The sequence below is a fragment of the Phragmites australis genome, chromosome 1 (genome assembly GCF_958298935.1).
Source record: "Phragmites australis chromosome 1, lpPhrAust1.1, whole genome shotgun sequence".
Lineage (NCBI taxonomy): Eukaryota > Viridiplantae > Streptophyta > Magnoliopsida > Poales > Poaceae > Phragmites > Phragmites australis.
This window is the reverse complement of record NC_084921.1, coordinates 22,907,515-22,926,742: the sequence shown is the minus strand read 5'-3', so window position 1 is coordinate 22,926,742 and position 19,228 is coordinate 22,907,515. Positions and strand designations below refer to the sequence as shown.

Sequence of the window (19,228 nt, the reverse complement as noted above, 5' to 3'; positions counted from 1 at the left end):
TTTCCTTAGTGTTGCCCTTTTGATGGGGCAACTTCTCACATCTCCTAATTTGTCCAGATCACCATACCATCGACTCGCTGATCTGAAGACTGATGTCGGCTGCTCTGAGGAAAGGCGATCCTCTGGCCAGCACACTTCTGTTGTGTGATCTAACCTCATCGGAGAGGGCACGACTCAAAAGGGTAAGTTTGACATTTCTAAATCCCCCGGCCTTCTCATGAGTTAAAATTTCACGGTTGGCACCCTTACAAGGTCTCCCTATGGTCGACATCCTATGTCTGATCATCGATGAGGTTCTGGAGGTCTCTGATCAGGTCGCCTCAGGGAGAGAGGTAGGCCATGACCTCCATCCTGATGCCCAGCAAAACACAACCTCACCTGTCCCTAACCCATCCAATTGCTCCCCCGGCCCATCTGGTCATAGCGACGACCAGACTACTCGGGACCGAATATTGACCATGGGTGGAGGTCTTGCGAGCAACGTCGGTCAACAGGGGGGCGACCAGCCTCACCCTGAGCTAGCCAGGGGCGACCAGACTGCTTGCGGTCAACCGTTGACCACAAGAGAAGGTCATCGGAGTTGTGCCGGTCCATAGGGGAGCGACGAGCCTCGCCTTGAGCTGGTTGGGGGCGACCAGACTGCTGCTCGCCAAGCCTCCTCGTAAAGGGGAAGAGAGCAGCAGAGGATTCAGCTTCCATGGAAGCATCCAAATGCGCACGTGGGACACTGACCACCTGTGGCTCAACAGCAGCTATGACCTCCTCCCCACCTGGTCAACTCAGTGGCTTCATGAGGAAGAGAGTTGTGGTCACCAATCTGACCATGCGGTAAGTCTCTGGTTAGGTGTAGATACTTAAAGTTCTCTCTTGACTCCGCAATTTGTTATTGCTCCAGGTCCTCGACCCTACCAACGACCTTGAGCCAATAGTGGCCCGATGCTGGAAGCACTTACCATGACCCCTGCGCCTACAGAGCCTACCATGGAACCCACTCCTGCATTTGGCATGCTTTCCCTGATCACCAATCTTGCCGCCTCCATCAGCAAACTGATCGTTGAGAAGGATGTGGCAGACTGCCAGTGCGCCTATCTAGAGAGGCTGAAAAGGATCTAAGGTGCTCGCTTCAATGGGAGAATGCCACGCTTCAACAGGAGAAGGCTGTGCTTCAATAGGATAAGGTTGTGCTCGTTGCTCGACATTCCAAGCTGATGGAGGATGAGCGAACGACTCATGGCTTTCTTCGGGGTGCCTTCATGGCTAAGCGGGCCGCCCTAAGGAGCGTCGAGCTAGAAGCCACCAAGCTGAAGGAAGAGTCCACGTAGGGTTAGACCTACACCATTAGCGTCCTAGCAGAGAAGTTCACCCAGTTCCTAGGCATCCTAGCAGTGAGGGCGGCGAAGGACGTGGCGAAGATGACAAAAGCTGCGGTGGGGTACATTCTCCAGTGCTACCGCTATCGCGATCCCAAATTCAACCTCGAGGTCATCTGGTAGGGGTCATGATCGCTAATCTCAAAGCCTAAGCGAGGCTATAAGTAGAGTGCCAAGGGCCAGTGGAGTATGTAGGGTCTCTCGTCCAGGTGGAAACCACCAAAGATCATACCTGGATGAAGTTTTTCATTTATTTGATGGGCTTATGTCATTGCTATGGCCATAGAGTCCCTGAATTAACCGACCCTTCTACTCGCTTCGAGCCCCCGACCACATCTACCGACAACACCAATGACCAGCAGTTGGGAAGCAGTGGTCGAGTGCGAACTTAGTTTTGCGGTCGAGCGAGAGATCCTATAGAGTAATCTTCGAGGTGCACTGACCCTACCACAACTTAGTCACGTACAGTCCTAGGCTAGCCAAGTGAGACTCGACCAGCTGACTCTTGCGTGGCTTGCGACCTGTTTCTTTGACCAGCTTGCCGAGAGGAGTTGCTGGCAGTGCAGAGAGACTTAGAGTAAATAATAAGGGAAATGACCAACGGCGGGCATATTTCTACGACCACCTGAGTCGGGCGTTTACTCCACTTGACTTGTCGCTCCGGGCCATCGGTGTTCAAATTTGCCCCACTCCAGAAGACACCATAACTAGTAATGTTGACTGGCTCTTGGCCTCTGAGGAGGCGGGTGCGCTCATCACGGGCTTCACAAGACCATGGGCGACTATTTATTCGAGGTTGGAGCCTATGGCGCCTGCCTTGCCCTTGCTTGCATCAGCGAGCACTTCCCCAATATTGACCTTATCTTGGTAGCCTATGAAGGTTTTGCTGGTGCCCAGAAGACCACGGAGGAACTCCATGACCTTGTGGAGTTATATTTGTTCGCAACCCGCTCTCTTCTTTGGACTATCTGGTTTGAACCACTGGCAAGTATTTTTCGATCCTGGGGACACTAAATAGAATATCAGAACCAGCCCCTAGGCATTACCCGGGTGGTCATTTTGTAATACAATCACATGCTTTTATATACATTTTCCCTATGTTCATGTGGTGAGTAGGCTCGTTACTTCTAGAGGGGATCAAGGCTTTCCATACAACCTGCTAGTTAGGTTTGTGGTGCCTAGGACATCCCTTGGCATGATAAGCCCTTCGGTGGTGACTAGAGCTCGATCCGAGTTAGGACTTGTAGCCTCGTGGTCTTTATCCCTCAGTTGCCCATATCCCTAACACTGCACAAGTGGCAATTTTCATTCATTCCCTCCCAATTGATTTGATACTCACCACATGAGCGAATATGCAAAATAAACTAATAGCATAAAAAGGTCTACAAATCCTAAACTATTCTAGCCTTCGACCATCTAGTCGACAAAAAAGTTGTCGACTAGGTAGTCTAACCCCTGAATGAGAAGAACTTACAAGCCAATGGGAGATCATTCTTCTCTGGGGTATCCTACAAACCAGAGTGTCTGGTCATTGAATCGGAAAAACTTACAAGCCGATGGCAGTTCGGTCTTGTCTGGGAGATCCTTCAAAATAGAAAAAACAAGCTCATGCTCGAGTAGCCTTACACATAGAACTTGCGCGACTGGTTTATATTCCAAGAATTGTGCAGTTCACAGCCATCCTCCATAGCTAGTTTGACTGCACCAGGTCGGGTAACCTTGACCACTGTGTAGGGCCCTTCCCACTTGGGGGAGAGCTTGTTTCAGCCTACCTTATTCTAGATTTTCCTTAGGATGAGGTCGCCTATAACCAGGGTCCGCTCCTGCACCTTGCGGTCATGCACTTCTCCAAGTGCAGCTTCATGTCATACTTCCAAAGGTTGTCACTAGAGATCGTCATCAACAGATACCTTGACATTTCTATCTTGTTGTGGTTGAAGGATGAACTGAAGGCATTGCTGGTAAGTGCGACTGGCACTTTTCAGACCAAAAGGCATTTTTTTCATAACCAAAGACCCCAAAGGGTGTTACAAAGGCAGTTTTCTCCTCATCTTCCCGACACATGCTAATCTAATGGTACCCCAACAGGCATCTAAGAAGCTTAGCAGAGCGCTATCGGCAGTCGAGTCAAAAAGCTGGTCGATCTAGGGTAGATGGAAGAGATCTTTCGGGCACGCCTTGTTGTGGTTGGTGAAATCAACAGATATACTCCACTTACCATTGGGTTTTCAGACCATGATGGGGTTAGCCAGCCACTCCGGGTACTGCACCTCTCGGATAAAGCATGCTTCCAGGAGCTTGTTGATCTTCTCACGAAGTGCCTCCTTTCGGTTGGGTGCAAGTCGATGCGCCTTCTGCTTTACTGGTCGTGCGTCAAGTCACGCAGATAACTTGTGCTCGATCATGTCCCTAGGGACTCTAGACATATCAAACGGACTCCAAGAAAGACATCCGCGTTGGCTTGGAGGAAAGTGATGAGTGCAAGTTCCTATTTTAGGTCCAGGCCGATCCTGATTTGGACCAATCTGGATGGGTCAGCGTTGTTTAGGCATAATGCCTTGAGTCGATTATTGGTATTGATGATTATGTGGACCTTCTTCAGGCGACCACTGGGCATGGCGTTCTCGAGCTACCACCTGGGAGTTAGAGCAGTGCAAGGCTGTCTTTTGGTTGCCCAAAATGGCGATGGCTCCCTTGGGACCAGGGATATTAATTTCCTGGTATGCGTAGTGGGCAACGGCCATGAACTAGGCCAATGTTGGTCGCCCTAGGATCATGTTGTAAGTAGCCCCGAAGTCCGCTACGTCGAATAGGACCCTCTTAGTCCTAAAGTTGTTCGATGAACAGAAAGTGATGGGCAGCTCGATCTAACCCAATGGCCTTAGTCAAGGAGGCGAGGGTGATCCTGAAGAAAGGAGGAAATGGTTTCAACGCACTCCTCAGGATTTGCATGGCATCTAGCACGTCGGCAAAGAGGAGGTTGATGGAGCTCCCTCCATCGACCAACACGCGCCCCATGCAAATATTATGCACTATGGGTTCGACCATGATGAGGTAATATCCGGGGTGCTTGGCGTATGCAGGGTGATTCACCTGGCTGAAGATGAGGGGTACCTCCAACTACTTTAGTCGTGGACTCGATCTGACATGGTCACGCATACCTCGCGGACCACCGATTTGTATTTCCTATTTGAGGAATACGTCGTAGAACCCCCAAAGATATGGTGGACCACGTGCTCGGCCTGCTAGAAACCCAGAGCTGATTGGTCAGGGTTGGCCCTGTCTTCACCATCGTTGTCGCGCCCTAGTTTGCGGCCTCCAAGCTCTTTGTCGATGATGCCTCAGATGACCTTGCATTCGATAAGGTTATGTGCATCGATGCGGTGGATCCAGTAGCTTGTACCCTTCTTTTCGTCCTTCTTCTTGAAGCATCGGCATGGTTGGCTAGCTTGCTCGATTGCCATGACATCGGGTGGCCCGACCTTACGCTTATTCTTCTTTTTCTCCTTCCAGCCGATCCCTTTGGAAGAGCGGGCTGTCCAAGGGTCTTCTACTGCTTCGCGAGTCTGACGCTCTCGGCCCTTGGCAACCTACATGCACTTTTCCACGAGCTCGAAGATCTCGGTAGTGCTCTAGACCTCCTTGGTGTCCAGCTTTTCGACCATCTTCTGGTCTTTGACCCCCCCCCCCCCCTCTCCAAAACGTGATGACCATGGACTCGCCCATGATTTTTGGAATGGTATTTTAGCATTCGGTGAAATGTCGAATGTAATCTCGTAGTGACTCACCCTATCACTACCTGACTTGGTACATGTATCCTCGACCCCAGGTTGGGCGTAGATTCCCAGGAAGTTAGTGATGAACTAGCCGCATAAATCTTCCCAGGAATGAACTGAACCGCGGGGGAGGTTCATGAGCCATGATCGAGGCGAACCGGTCAGGGCGATCGGGAAATAATTTGCCCTGACCTTCCTGTTGCCCCCCGTGGCCTACACCATTGTAGTGTAGATCTGCAGGAACTCCTCCGGGTTGGTCAAACCATCGTACTTTTTGGCTAGTATCGGTTGGAACTTGTCCTGCCAGCGCACCTCTCGCAGTCGGGCAGAAAAAGAATTACACTATATCCTGTAATAGGGAGCCGCTCGTCGATGGGACCGGGGAGAGAGCTGTCGGTCTCGCAGCCCTAGTGAAGGGACGGAGGAGTCCGACGTCTCCCTGCAAGAGGAAGGCGAGTGACAGGGCCGCTTGCCCTTTTTCTGCTCTCGCTGGGCACGGTCCTCCTATTTTCGGGTGGTGCTCTGTCCCCGGATTACGTTGTGGAGGTCGCGGTGGCGAAGCGAGTCACGCAATTCAGCGGGTGGATTGTCCCACCATGGTGGGGGTCTCCTTGTACTCCCTGTTACAACGCCACCCACTACCTCATCCACTCCTGTTACGGGTTCCCTCCTACTGCGGAGCCCACTGCAAACCCTACCGACCACTACCCTATCCACTCCTTATGGTGGACGGGGTGGCAGCCGCCACGATCTGGCGTCGGGCAATTTATACCAAGAGAGCGAGATCATGCAACCATGGTGTCACCGGTGAACTCTCCGGTATCACCACCGGTGGGTGGCTAAGAAGTACTCGTGCAGTCTACAGGTTCTACGGGGGTCATGGCCTCGTAGTCGAGCCGTTGATCACAAAGTGGTGAGACATCGTGAGGGGGGAGCCCCCAGCTCTCGTGTTCCGTGTGTCGCGCGACGACCTTGAAGACGAAGCCGCCAAGGTCTTGACCTCTAGCGGGCGCTCCTCCGATTGGTGTTGCAGTTGCTGGGGCAATATAGGACCACCTCCATGCCTGGCGTCGGGCTGGTTTTCGTCTTGGCCTACGACTTGGGGCTCACCTCTGGTTCCCGTGGCACAAGCATCGTTGTTGCCCCCCGTTGCATGGGCCGTCATGCAAACTTCACGTTTGATCTCAAAATCCTTGAACTCTGGCTCGGTATCCATGCTTGGAGCACATCAGGCTCGTCTGGGTCATACCCCATGATGAAAATCTCGTGACGGTCGTGGTCCTCAAAATGGGACTCCGCAACCATAGATCCGGATGTGAGTAGGCCAACCATAGTCTCCAAATCTAAAGAAAATGCGAAAAATGCGCCCCTATCTGACACGCTAACTGTCGGGGGATAATCCCTGACAATGAATCCGATGTGTACCGGAGGATGGGCGCATTTATTTGTGTTTCTGAGGGTCGGGCCTAATGGGCTCAAGAACACAAGGATTTAATACAGGTTCATACCTCCTGTGGGATAATAGCCCTACGTCCTATGTATTTTCTTATGGATTGGATGCACTTGTTACAGAATATCTTCCATATCTTTACAAACTGAGTTCTTTCCCTTTATATACAAGGGGGAAAAGGTGTACATATAAACAAATCATGCCAAATTATGTAGCAGACATATACCTGATAAAGCCAACTACCCATAGCCCATCATGGCAATGGATAGTCACGCCTGTCCTGCAATGGTCGTTCAGCATGCGCTGTCTCATCCACTGAACGCTGTCACGCTCGTCTGCGAGGCTATCCTGTAACATTAAATGTTGCGGAACAGGTCACTGCACAACGCGCTTACCCACAACCTTACTCGTCGAAAGAGAGTACCTGAGGAAGGGAAACACTCGAGTGGATAGCATTAAATGTGATTTGACTGGTTAGGAGAATACCTGCTCTGCAAGCAACAAGGGCTGGTCATAGGGTTTTGTGTCCAAACAACAGATTCAATGAGTTCTTGCCAATAATCGTGTGATCAAGGAACTGGTCACAGGAGCTCTATATTGGTCACAATGTGAGGCCGTAGTCTTGAGGGTGTTCATCCGTCGATTGACCAGTGACAACGTGGGACCCGCCGGGTGAGACACCTGTTACCTGCTACACCGATAATGCCATAATAGCTGCACACAGTTCTCTTAGGTGTGGGATTCTTGGACTCCCCCCCCCCTCGAACTGAGTCGAGCTACGACCCAGTCATGGAGTTTCGCAATGCTGTCCCACTGTACCCATTCCATGGGTACATGTTGTTCCCACTGCAGCCTCAACAGTCGTGCCTTGTGCCTAAGCTCGTAGTTCACCTACACATCTACTCCATCCTCAATGATAACACTGTCCAATTGGGGTACATGTAGATCAGCACGGACACCTTACGCTCCAACAATGACAGGATCCGAAAGGAGGCCAATGCATTGGACATCTTGGAGGATCCTTACTTTGTGACCACTACATGTGCTATGGACAGCCTCCACTAGAGCGGTAGGCGCCACCGCTCAAGCATGGTGGAATAGTCTTCATCATTCTACGACCGCTCCTCAGTTTGTTTAGTACTGTATTTATCTTTCGTTATTTTTTTCATCTTTGAGTGTTTGAGGGGCAATGTGGGAGAAGCTTTTTTTTATAAAGGGTGAAAAGCTTTGTTTGCTATTTTCCCTCATGTTTTTAAGTATGTCACCATTCTTTTTGTCCCTATGAAAGTTACTTGTAATTGGCCATTTAGAACTTAGAAGGGACAGCAACATTGCCGCTTGCAGCTTATGTTATCCTCAGCATTGTCTTCATTCTTTCACTCATGATGATGATGATGATGTTCTTTATTTGAAGAAATGATGGAAGTTGCTATTGTTGTCACAACTGTAAAATTCATGACATATAATCCTCCTGCTAATAACTTGGAAAATATGATAAATAAATACGCCAGTTCTAGATTTAAATTATGATTACATGGTGGAGTTTTTTGACTGAGCAATGACTATGACCCCATATTACTGCTTAGCATATTTTGAGCCGCACGTTGTGTGTTCTCCGTGGAAATTGGTTTAACCATTGTGATTATACGTGAGGATTCTGCTATTCCTGTTTCTGTTTCTTTTTCTTTTTTGCAAAGGATATCTCTATAGTTCTTGCTCGAAGAAGTGTCCTGCTTTAGGTTCTGCTCCATCTCATTTGCAACACGAAGTTCTAAAATAAATAACTAATTTCGAATTTCAAGGTTGTATTCCACAAAATGTGGTTATAATAATCGGAATCTCATTGAGCAAAAATTTTAAAACCAAAAAAACTAAAAGAAAAGGAGTGTGCAAACTCTGCTCACAATTCATCTCTAAATTATAATTTGGGGATATGAGAGTAGCGACAGTATACCATCCTAAATCCTGATGTGTACCAGGTACGAACTGAATAAGTGTCAGCCGTTAAGAGTAGGCATTATGCATCTAATCTACGCATGAGCATGACCTCGTGGCACCATCCAGCCCCTGCGCCACACTTCGACCCATGTTTCCACGTAATTACCCTGTCGCGGTCCTCTGTTGGACTGGAAAGAGTAGTGATTTCTAATCTTCATGTTCTAGATTATGGTGAATTAGAATCAATTAATGCAATTGTTTGGTTAGTACATTAGATTTTGATTCTTAAAGATTGTATGTAAAGAGGAGGTGCTTCTAGTGAGAAACGCTATCTTAAGTGATTATCCTGCTATAAAAAAAACAGATGTTTCTCTTGCTTTCTTGCAATAACCAGAAATCAATCTACCCATTTGGTAAGGATTCTCTTGTTTTCGGTGTAAAAAAAAAGATCAGAAATATTTCTCACTACCAAATCACGTGTGCCATCGTGTGGCGTGTTGCTGAGTTGGGCTTGTGAGCTTGTTTTGATGTGTGCCAACACTATTACTACTAAGGCCCCTATTTAGCAGGATTCTAGATTTTATTTTTCTTTCAAAACCTTTTCAAACGATTAATTTGGTTTCTAATCCCTATAATAAACTAGGAGAAATATTTTTGTTCTTTTACTAGCAGGAGAGTAATTAAAAATGGTGTTTCTCACTGGAATCACCTCTCCCCTCTCAAACGAATAATTTGGTTTCTAATTCATATAATAAACTAGGAGAAATATTTTTGTTCTTTTACTAGCAGGAGAATAACTAAAAATGGTGTTTCTCACCAGAATCACATCTCCCCTCTCACATACACTCTTTTATGAATCCGAATCCCCATAACTAGCCAAACATCCCACAAAGTGATTTGAATTCAAATTTAAAGAATTCAGAACACTACCAAATACAACCTAAAATTTGGCTAACTAAAATTTTGATCACAACTAATTTCCCTATATTTAAATAAGAATTGTCAGAAAAATACATGCTTCCTAAAACTATTGCAATCGTCGAAAGTTTAAAAACACTACGAAACCTGATAATACTCACCTTAGCGGTGATATATAAAACAACTAATTTTGAAGGTGTGCCTGTTATAACGTTTCAAATGCGTGGGAGCCACACAATGCTTCAATCCGAACCCACACCACTGAACGTTTTGCGATTGAATTTGTTAAGTGTTTTCTGATTTAAGTTTGAAGTTATCCGGCTTGAACTTGAAATTCATGAATTTGAGCTAATTAATATTCCATAAACAATCTCCAACTCGAAAGTCCAAATACGTAAGTTGAAAATTGCACAATCGATACAACCACAATGCCGCACCAGGTGGCCCTAACCATCCGCAACGGTGGGCACGTGTACACGCGCATACAGAGAGAAACCTCCAGAGCCACATCACCCCACTGCATTATTCCACCGCACGAAATCATTCCCTCCAAACGAAAGGTACTCTATCAACACCATACATCTTCCGCTAACGGTCGAGAAGTACCTCACAAATAAAACTGTTTATCCGACCACGCCACGCAACACTATCGATCCGTAACTCTCCACTTCTCCACATCAGCAGCCGACATGTGGGCTAATTTTACTCCAGCCCACGTGTCAATCCCTCGAACAGAAGCTGCCGCCCGTATCGCGGTCGCACCACATGTGGACCAGGTAATTCGCCGGAATTTCCATTTTTTGTTTCGAAAAAAATGTTAACGCGAAAGCACCAGCGTACCAGAACAGGAACCCCAACCCAACCGCCCGTGCCCGGCTTTCCTTTGTCTGCCCCGTCCCCCACCTCGTCTAGATTCCTTCCCTTCCCCCACGGCCGCGACGCGAGGTTCCAGAAGAGGCTGGTGCGGCCTAATCCGCGGGTCGCTGCGGTAATCAATCGGCGGTCAATAATGCTGAAGGAGTTCGTCGACAACGTCATCGCCGTCATCAAGGAGTAAGCAGCCCCGCCCTCATTCTCCTGCCCCTCCGCGTTCTCGCAGTTCGTGTGCGTGTCGGTGCTGCCATGTCCGTCCGGAGGAATAGCTTGTCAGGGTCTGGGGAATCGGCGAGTTGTGGCGCGTTGGTGGTTTCAGGATGAGATGTTGGGATGAGATTTGATGTTCGTTTCGTTATTGAAGGGGTTTGGGGCTACGAGTTGTGCGTTGCTATCCTGGAATTTTGAGTTGGGTTTACGTTTATCGTCTGGGATTTTGTAGGATGTTAGCCTCGCCAATGGTTACCTTAATACATGATTTTGGTTGGATCAGCGTGGATAATAATGTGTTTTTGTAAGAGTAGTGGTTTCGGTAACCCTAGATTATGAAGCTGATTTCTAAAAATCTCCTAGCAGAGGTAACCTGAAAACAGGGCATGCTTGTGATGTACTATCTCCAATCCTAAATAGATGTCTGGTTTTAGGATATTGTGTAATCAAACTTCAAAATATTGGCTACTAATATCCATGAAAGTAGTTTTTTCTAAGATTACAATGGTAGATTCACACGCACACATCCCTACAAACGTACACTGTGCCCTAGCACTAGCCTACAATTGCAAATGCTGGCCATAAATTACAATGGTCGATACACACGCACACATCCCTACAAACGCACACTGTGCCCTAGCACTAGCCTACCATTGCAAATGCTGGCCATAAATCTGACAACGTGAAGCGTGGATGTACCCTTTCCTGTTGGGGCGCACCAACCTGAGGCGGGCAACGTGTAACGAGGATGCTGGAGTCGCACACCCTCACTTGTCCAGCTGACCATGAGGTGGTTCCCATATGCCTGAAGTATTTAGATTTGTCACAAGTAAACAATATTAGTTATCCTTATTTAAAGTAGTTCTATAGTATTGCTTTTCATTTTACTTTTACTCACATCATTAGAAAGGAAAACTGTAAAAGGCGTGTATTAAGCCACTGCTGAATTAAGCGAAAAATTAAAGTGAATGGAGGTATACTTTCAAATATGGTATTGTTATGACAGGTTGAATCATTCGGTTAGACAAATGGGCTATTGTTCTTCTTAATAAATCCTATTTCAAATGGTTGCAACAACTATTCTTTATGATGGATTGTTAGAAATCTGGCGATGGTTTAGGACATGCTATGTTCAAAAAGGGTTAAAAAAAAGCAGAGTCCGAAACATTCTAGTTGCCTGAGAACTTGACCTGAAGAAAATGTACAGTGTAAGAGCAGATACAGACCACAGATTTGTTAGAAGTATTCACAAAATTATATGTACAAAATTTTCAAGGAACTAGTTCTTTCTTTACTGCTTCATAGCAATCACAAACTTGTTTTGATGGACAAACAACGAACAGCTTGTGAACTTATTTGTCCTCTGCCAATGAGTTCATTCGGGGTTCTAAACCTTGTTAACCATACTCTCTAGCATGAAAACAACCAATGCATCTATTTGATGGATATAAACGTGAAAGCTAAGTAAACCTCAACGATGACTGGTACAAGGATCAAATGATAAGTCATGACATGGATGCTTAGCACTAATGGGCAGAGTGGCCAAGCTCTATTCTTCTGCCAGGGAGCCATTCAAAGAACCTTGTAAATGTTATAACTCGTGCAGTTACATCAGCCCATTAAACCTCTTAACTACCGGGTTTTGCAATACTTGTAACCATGGAGGGGATCTAGTATGCATAATCAGCCATTTATTCAGGCTAACAGGCAGGTTTTGAACAGTGTGTTCATTTGATATTTACAACAGTGGATAATTACATGGGTGTAGCTTATTGAATCGTCTCTGCAATGCTGTTAATAAAGTGTAAGATGAGACTATCAGTAGCTTTGGCATTTGGATGAACTTGTGGATCATGACATTTAACCTTGAGGAACCAAGTACTTGTTTTACCCTTCTTCATAGATAACAATGCTTTGTAACTCAAAACTTATTGTTGTGGAACAACTTTTGTGTCCATGCTTCTTATTTGTATCTCCGTAGGATGATTCCCAGAGCTCAAACTAAATTGATTGCATTTGACACGTGCTCCATTGGAGCTTGATGCTTTAGAAATTCTTAGTTTCATCTGTACATTGCTTTTAAGACCAGGACCAGAAAATTTTCACTTAAGTTGATCTTGTTTTAGCACTGCTGCACAATTCTACTTAAGCCTCTGATTTGCATTTGACATATGTGCTCCACGGGAGCATGAGGCTTTAGACATTCTTGGTTTCATTTGTAAGTTATTTTGAAGACCTGGAACAGAGAAGTATCAGTTAAGTTGATCTTGTTTTAGCCCGTCTGTACATATGACATGCACTATTTGACTTCTGGTACTTCTATGGGCAGATCTGTGAAGACAGTCACGTATGAGTCACTGAACAATATTGCAAGGTTCATAAATGGAATATCAGCACTATTACTGACTCTACTACCTGGAAAAGGCAACATTTTAGATGGCATCAGTGGCTGGGAACTTAAGCCAGCACTCCGTGGGCCACGTCTTCCTCGATGGATGGAAAGGTAATGATAACATTTTCATGCTGTATATGTTTGTGATGCTGAGGAACATCTATTCTTAAAACTAAGCAGGAAAAGAACAAGTGTTGATTGAATGCATACCTGTTTCCTAGCCATGTTTTTTGTGTCAACATTTGAATGTCTGTAACCTGTTACTTTGTAGTGTATTCTATATGAGATCTATCTTTTGGTTGCTGGAGAATTTTGAATAGATTCTATGCGAATGGTAAATAATATAGTCTAGGTTGTTTTAATTTGCATGAGAACTTATGTAAACCATTTTAGACTGGTGATATATACCTCTTGCCTTTTTTACTGTTGTAATCTAGTCTGGCTAGCCTAATTAGTGTATTCTTTGTTTCCTTTGGTAACATTATTTTGCTATTTTCTGACAATTTCATTTCTTCTTTTGTTGTGAACTTAGTGGGGTCTCTTCCTTTAATGACTTCATACATGAACTTTCTGTCGATTCTGATACTGAATCAGTTGCTGACTCTATCCCTGGGGATGACGACAATGAAGAGTCCATCTGTCCTCCCTCACCGTTGTCCCAAAGTTCACGATTATCACATGCAAGCAGCTTTGGTAGACGTGATCGTCGATTGAGAAGACATATCAGATATGTGGTTTCCTGGATTCTTTGGCCATTGAGATTCTTCCTATCTTTGCTGTTCATTTTGTTCAATGCTATCAAATTTCGGATAGTAAGGACATCTGCTAAAGGAGCAGAAAGTCCTCATCTTTCAAGAACTGGTCCTGCCAAGAAATCATTTCATATAAGGGACCAGTTCCTTCAACGTGCGACCGATAGGAGGCGTGGAGTTTTTGAGGTAGTGTTAAAACAAACTGGAATTGAATTTCCTTGTCAGTTTATTTACTTTCCACTGCAGGTTATGATAATTTGAACCTTTGTTGTTCAAGTTCTCCAATGCTTGTCTAATATTCATTCACCTACTTTTTTTCACTTAGGATCTCCATCTGGCAATCGAGATTTTCATCGAATCAGTCTTTGACATTGTTCACAAAGGAGCACATTATGTTCTTTCTCCTTCAGAAGTGTGGCAGAAGTTATTTTGCTGGATTCATGGAAGTGGTCCTGATAGTTCTGTTGTTGATGTTCCAACAGCTAATGTTGGCAGTGATAATCCAGTTCCAACTGAAAGGAAGACTGTGTATCGTCAACCGTTCAACACAGATTCCCGGACTTGTGAAGATGTCATAACTGAGCTTGGGTAGGCACCTGTCCCTTTCCTATTTGCGACGTTTAAAGTCAGTGTGTAGCTTAGTCATAGTATCATGAACATGTATGCTGTGGCTTCTGGAGGTCTGGTACTACTGCAGGTCCATCGTGCATCATATGCTAAAAGATGCTAAATGCTAGTTCCTGTAGCATGGTTGACTTAAAGTATAATTGTGGATACTTAATTAAAAGCTTCATTTAACAAAGAAGAACTGAGAGTTTCTTTAATAAACTATTTGTATCATTTTATTTATCAATGATTGAATTCTTCTGTCCATTTTTTCAGGTATCCTTTTGAGGCTATAAAAGTAGTTACTTCAGACGGATATGTTCTACTACTGGAGAGAATTCCAAGGTGAAAACAATAAATATCTCATGGCATTGTCTTTCCCTATATTTCTGGAGTGAGACTTGATGCGTTACTTTTTCTAGGCGTGATTCACGGAAGGTTGTATTGTTTCAACATGGGATATTGGACTCATCTATGGGGTGAGTGACTACCAAAGTACTTTCATAAAGGTGTATGCCATCTGTTTGTCATGCTTTATGTCGTGTTTCTTCTTTGCTTTTATGCTCTTCTGATTTACATCGCTATTCTTTGTTTTGCATCTGTATAATCTAAACAGTTTTGCCACTACTCAAGAAGGTGAAATCATCAGGTCTTTCAAAAAAATAAATTGTAATGTTGTACCTGTTTGGTCTGAGTTGTTTAACCATTTGGATGATATGAAATTTAATAAGATTGCAAGATGTCTATGGTTAATGAGCTTATGTTATAGTTGTTTGCTTGTTTTCAGTAATTATCTCTATTTCCCAGAGATAATTAGAATATCTATAAAATACTAAACTGTTGTATATAACTTGACGAATATGTCAGTCTATTTCCCAGAGATAATTAGAATATCTAAATGCTGAAAATTACAGTTACATTTGAAATTTTTAATGCTAGTGAATATAGAATCCAAAGGGGCTGTTGAGATGATAAGTTGATAGTGGGAAATTTGAGGAATCATCGAAATATTTTGAGCTACAAACGTATTTGTTTGACTTCAGTTCAAAGCTGTTAGTCTGATGTATTATGCTCTCGAGATTATTTGAGCCTCATATGTTGTCCTGTTATTTACCCTGCAGTTGGGTGTCAAATGGTGTTGTTGGCTCACCAACATTTGCAGCTTACGATCAAGGTCAGAAGTGAAATCTGGATGTAATGTACTATAGTGCTGTGAAGTACATGCTCATGTCGTTTTTTTTTTCCCTGGGAACTTAGGTTATGATGTTTTTCTTGGAAATCTCCGTGGCTTGGTCTCGAGAGAGCATATAGATAAAAATATTTCTTCCTACAAGTAAGTAACACTATTGGGTATATCTGTTTTATCACAAGCATGCGATAAATCTATCCTGTTGGTCAAGTTATTTTTTGGTCGCTATGCATGCTCATGATTGATTTTCGTTCTTCAATCCATGTCAGGTACTGGAAATATTCTGTTAATGAGCACGGAACCAAAGATATGCCAGCAATAATTGAGGAAATTCACAAGATTAAAACTTCAGAACTTGGCAAAAGTTGGCTTTTATCAAGAAAGGAAACAGAAGATCAAAACGATAAGATAAAGAATTTGGAAGTACAGGCTTCACAGGAAGATGGGACAGAAGATCAACCCTACAAGCTTTGTGCTGTATGCCATAGCCTGGGTGGTGCGGTGATGCTGATGTATGTGGTGACATCAAGGATTGCACAGAAGCCCCACAGGTTGTCAAGATTGGTCTTGTTATCTCCTGCAGGTTTTCACGAGGATTCCAATGTGGTGTTCAGTATGGTAGAGAAGCTCATTCTGTTTGTTGGTCCATTTCTTGCTCCACTTATACCCGGGCTTTACATACCAACTCGATTCTTTAGGATGCTTCTGAACAAATTAGCCAGGGATTTCCACAACTATCCAGCTTTGGGTGGTCTAGTCCAAACCTTTATGGGCTATATCGTTGGTGGTGACAGTTCAAATTGGGTGGGAGTACTCGGCCTGCCCCACTACAACATGGATGACATGCCTGGTGTATCATTTCATGTTGCTCTTCACCTCGCGCAGATAAAGAGGGCGAAAAGGTTCCAGATGTATGATTATGGAAGCCCTGCAGCAAATGTGGAAGCGTATGGAACGCCAGAACCATTGGACCTGGGAGCCCATTATGGTCTCATTGACATCCCTGTGGATTTAGTCGCTGGGCAAAGGGACAGAGTCATCTCACCATCCATGGTAAAGAAGCACTACAAACTGATGCGGAAGGCTGGTGTGGAGGTCTCGTACAATGAATTTGAGTATGCTCACTTGGATTTCACATTCTCACACAGGGAGGAGCTTTTGTCTTACGTCATGTCCCGCCTACTCTTAGTAAGTGACCTGGGTAAAGGCCGCATCAAGCAGACCACCATGCGTCTCAGGAAGCCGAAGAAAGTTCAGTCAGAAATTGAGGCTGGTTGTGACAACATGGAGCATCGAGGAGTAGGCAAAAGAGCCCAATGAACATTGAGTTCTGCATAATGTGAGTATGCTGGTTGGAAGGTGTTGTATGTAAGTTTGTGAATAGGATACCCATGCCCTCTATGCTACACCGTGTGGAAGATTTGAGGACGGATACATCGCAGTTTTTAGTGATATCGATGGGGATCAGTTTTTTGTATCCCTGTAGTTAACAGTAAACACTCATAGCTGTTATAGTGGTGTACTGATTTTTTAAAGATCAGTTTTTTGTGATATCGAGGACGAGAACATGGCTTGGCTAAGATGTATGTACTTGCTGCATGTTCTGTTTTTGTGACTTGTCCCCAGAAGAGGTGTCTGAAGTTCTCATTTAGCATGCGAGGCTTATTGGCTGTTTTTAACATAACATTCATGTTAAAACTCTCGTATAGTTCTCCACCAATTCCTCATACCCCGCGAAGTTGATGAATCGCCTCCCCGTGGTCTCGGGTGGTGAGAGAAGGGCACAAGTAATCTTTCAGGGAAGGGTGCAAATAATCTTTCTTTTAGGTTTAGTTTGGTTGGTAGCCTTAGGGGTGAAAACAGGTTAGATTTTTTCGCCTGTCCAATCATCCGAACAGTTTTACATACTAATCGGATCTTGATATTAAAAGAAATCTCGGATGATTATATTGGATATTAAATTCGGATGTAGGGAACTAAGTATCCGTCAGATATCCGATATAAAATCAGATATATCCTAAGACTATCCGACAACTATAAGAACATATCTATTGGAGTATATAACTTTTTTATATTGAGTCTGATAGAGATAATCTTTATATAAAAATTATAGCTCTCGACGATATCTACAAGTTTATACTGATACTTTTTTCATTTTAAAGTTATTAATATATTCAAATAATTAATATAAGTTTTAGGCAGTATATTGGATACTTGTAACTTCTCCTATTTCACTCTAACATAACTCCTCCTATGAGAATATATTGTTGATTTGTTTGTTGAAACTCTAACATAGTTGAGTTTTGGATATGTGGAATGATCAAACAATCATAATATATACCATATATATAGTTGTTGCTTTTACTCAATATCAGAATAAATCTTCATGACCGACATTATCTGCATTTAACTCATCACATATTCAATATGTATTGATCTGTATTCATGACTGAGACTATCTGCATCTGCATCCGACACCATCTATGTCCAGTTCCGATTCTGATGAAAAAATATAAGATAGGATATAGGATCAACAATATCCATCCGTATCCAATCTGATTATACCTCTAGTAGCCTCACTTTGTCAAAGGCCCTCAAAGTGTGGAATGCCACGCTTTTTGTGGTAAGGAATGCTGCAATTGTAGTAAACTTTAGCTAGAAAATGAGTCTAAGATATGAGATAGAGAGCTAGTTAGGCATGCCACAGTAGTGGTAACAACCAAACAATAAAAGTCAAACCTGCCTAACTAAAGTGTGGCTAAGTTTTATCTCTGGACCAAAGATGCCCTAATTTCATTAACGGTGATGGATAGGGGAGGTTGCACTCGCCTTCCCCTTTATCTACCCCTTGCTGAGCTTTACAGCAGCGAAAGAACATTTTAGTTAATTTCTTCAATGGTGGAGAACATGGGAGGTTCCACTTGCACAATGTTAAGTTGAGTAGGGAAGGTTCGACGTTCATCATTGTCAACGATTGGTAAAGTTGATTATGTAAATACTTATTTAAAGTAGGGATATATGGTCATTAATTATGCGTATCAAATATGTCACGAGATTTTATACAGTTCTTGGTTTTTTTAGGATAATAGTCATACCTCATGTTCTGTCTTGATTAATCTTAGAAAAAGACAACTAGAATAGTGGTGTGTCTAAATCTATTCTTAAGGATCTCAGTAAGTTCTCTCGTATTCTAAATCCTCAAGCTATTATCGGATGAATCTAAATGTGACTTAAATCTACTGTGAATCTCAATGGGCTATTGTTGGGGATGATCCCTTACAATGAATCTAGGGTGTACCAGATGACAGGCATGTTGATCTGTGTTTTTGGGGGTTGGATCTAATAGGCTCAAGAACACAAGTATTTTATTTAGGTTCAAGCCTCCTGTGGGATGATAGATATATATCCTGTGTATTTTGTTATAGATTGGATGAACTTGTTATATGATGTCTTCTGTGTCTTTACAAATCGGGTCCTCCCACCTTTATATACAAGGGGAAAATATGTACATACAAACGGACCGTACCAAACTCTGTGGCAGACCTATACCTGATGAAGCCAACTACCCCTAGCCCATCATAGCGATGGATAGTCATGCCTGTCTTGCTCTGACCATTCGACACGTCCTGTCTCATCCACTTAATGCCATTACGTTCACCTGCGAGGCCATCCTGTAGCATTAAATGTTGCGGGACAAGTCAATGCACAACGCGTCTGCCCACGACCTTGCTCGCTAAAAGAGAGTGATTGAGGA

At 44.0% G+C, this 19,228-nt stretch overlaps 1 protein-coding gene across 1 annotated transcript; it reads left to right on the top strand.

The window, feature by feature from the left end:
- The first annotated feature begins 10,126 nt into the window (after positions 1-10,126).
- On the top strand, positions 10,127-17,084 carry LOC133912879 (uncharacterized). Its single transcript, XM_062355835.1, has 10 exons — positions 10,127-10,228; positions 10,288-10,505; positions 12,865-13,038; positions 13,460-13,865; positions 14,005-14,267; positions 14,562-14,630; positions 14,708-14,764; positions 15,407-15,459; positions 15,543-15,618; positions 15,744-17,084. The coding sequence occupies exons 1-10, from the start codon at positions 10,142-10,144 to the stop codon at positions 16,792-16,794; spliced, it is 2,454 nt and encodes an 817-aa protein (XP_062211819.1). The 5' UTR covers positions 10,127-10,141; the 3' UTR covers positions 16,795-17,084.
- Positions 17,085-19,228: the final 2,144 nt, after the last annotated feature.

Coding starts and splice junctions, on each gene's coding strand:
- LOC133912879 (XM_062355835.1), top strand. CDS start 10,142: ATGTGGGCTAATTTTACTCCAGCCCACGTGTCAATCCCTCGAACAGAA. Junction 10,229..10,287: donor TCGCACCACATGTGGACCAG/GTAATTCGCCGG, acceptor CGAAAGCACCAG/CGTACCAGAACAGGAACCCC. Junction 13,039..13,459: donor CTTCCTCGATGGATGGAAAG/GTAATGATAACA, acceptor TTGTGAACTTAG/TGGGGTCTCTTCCTTTAATG.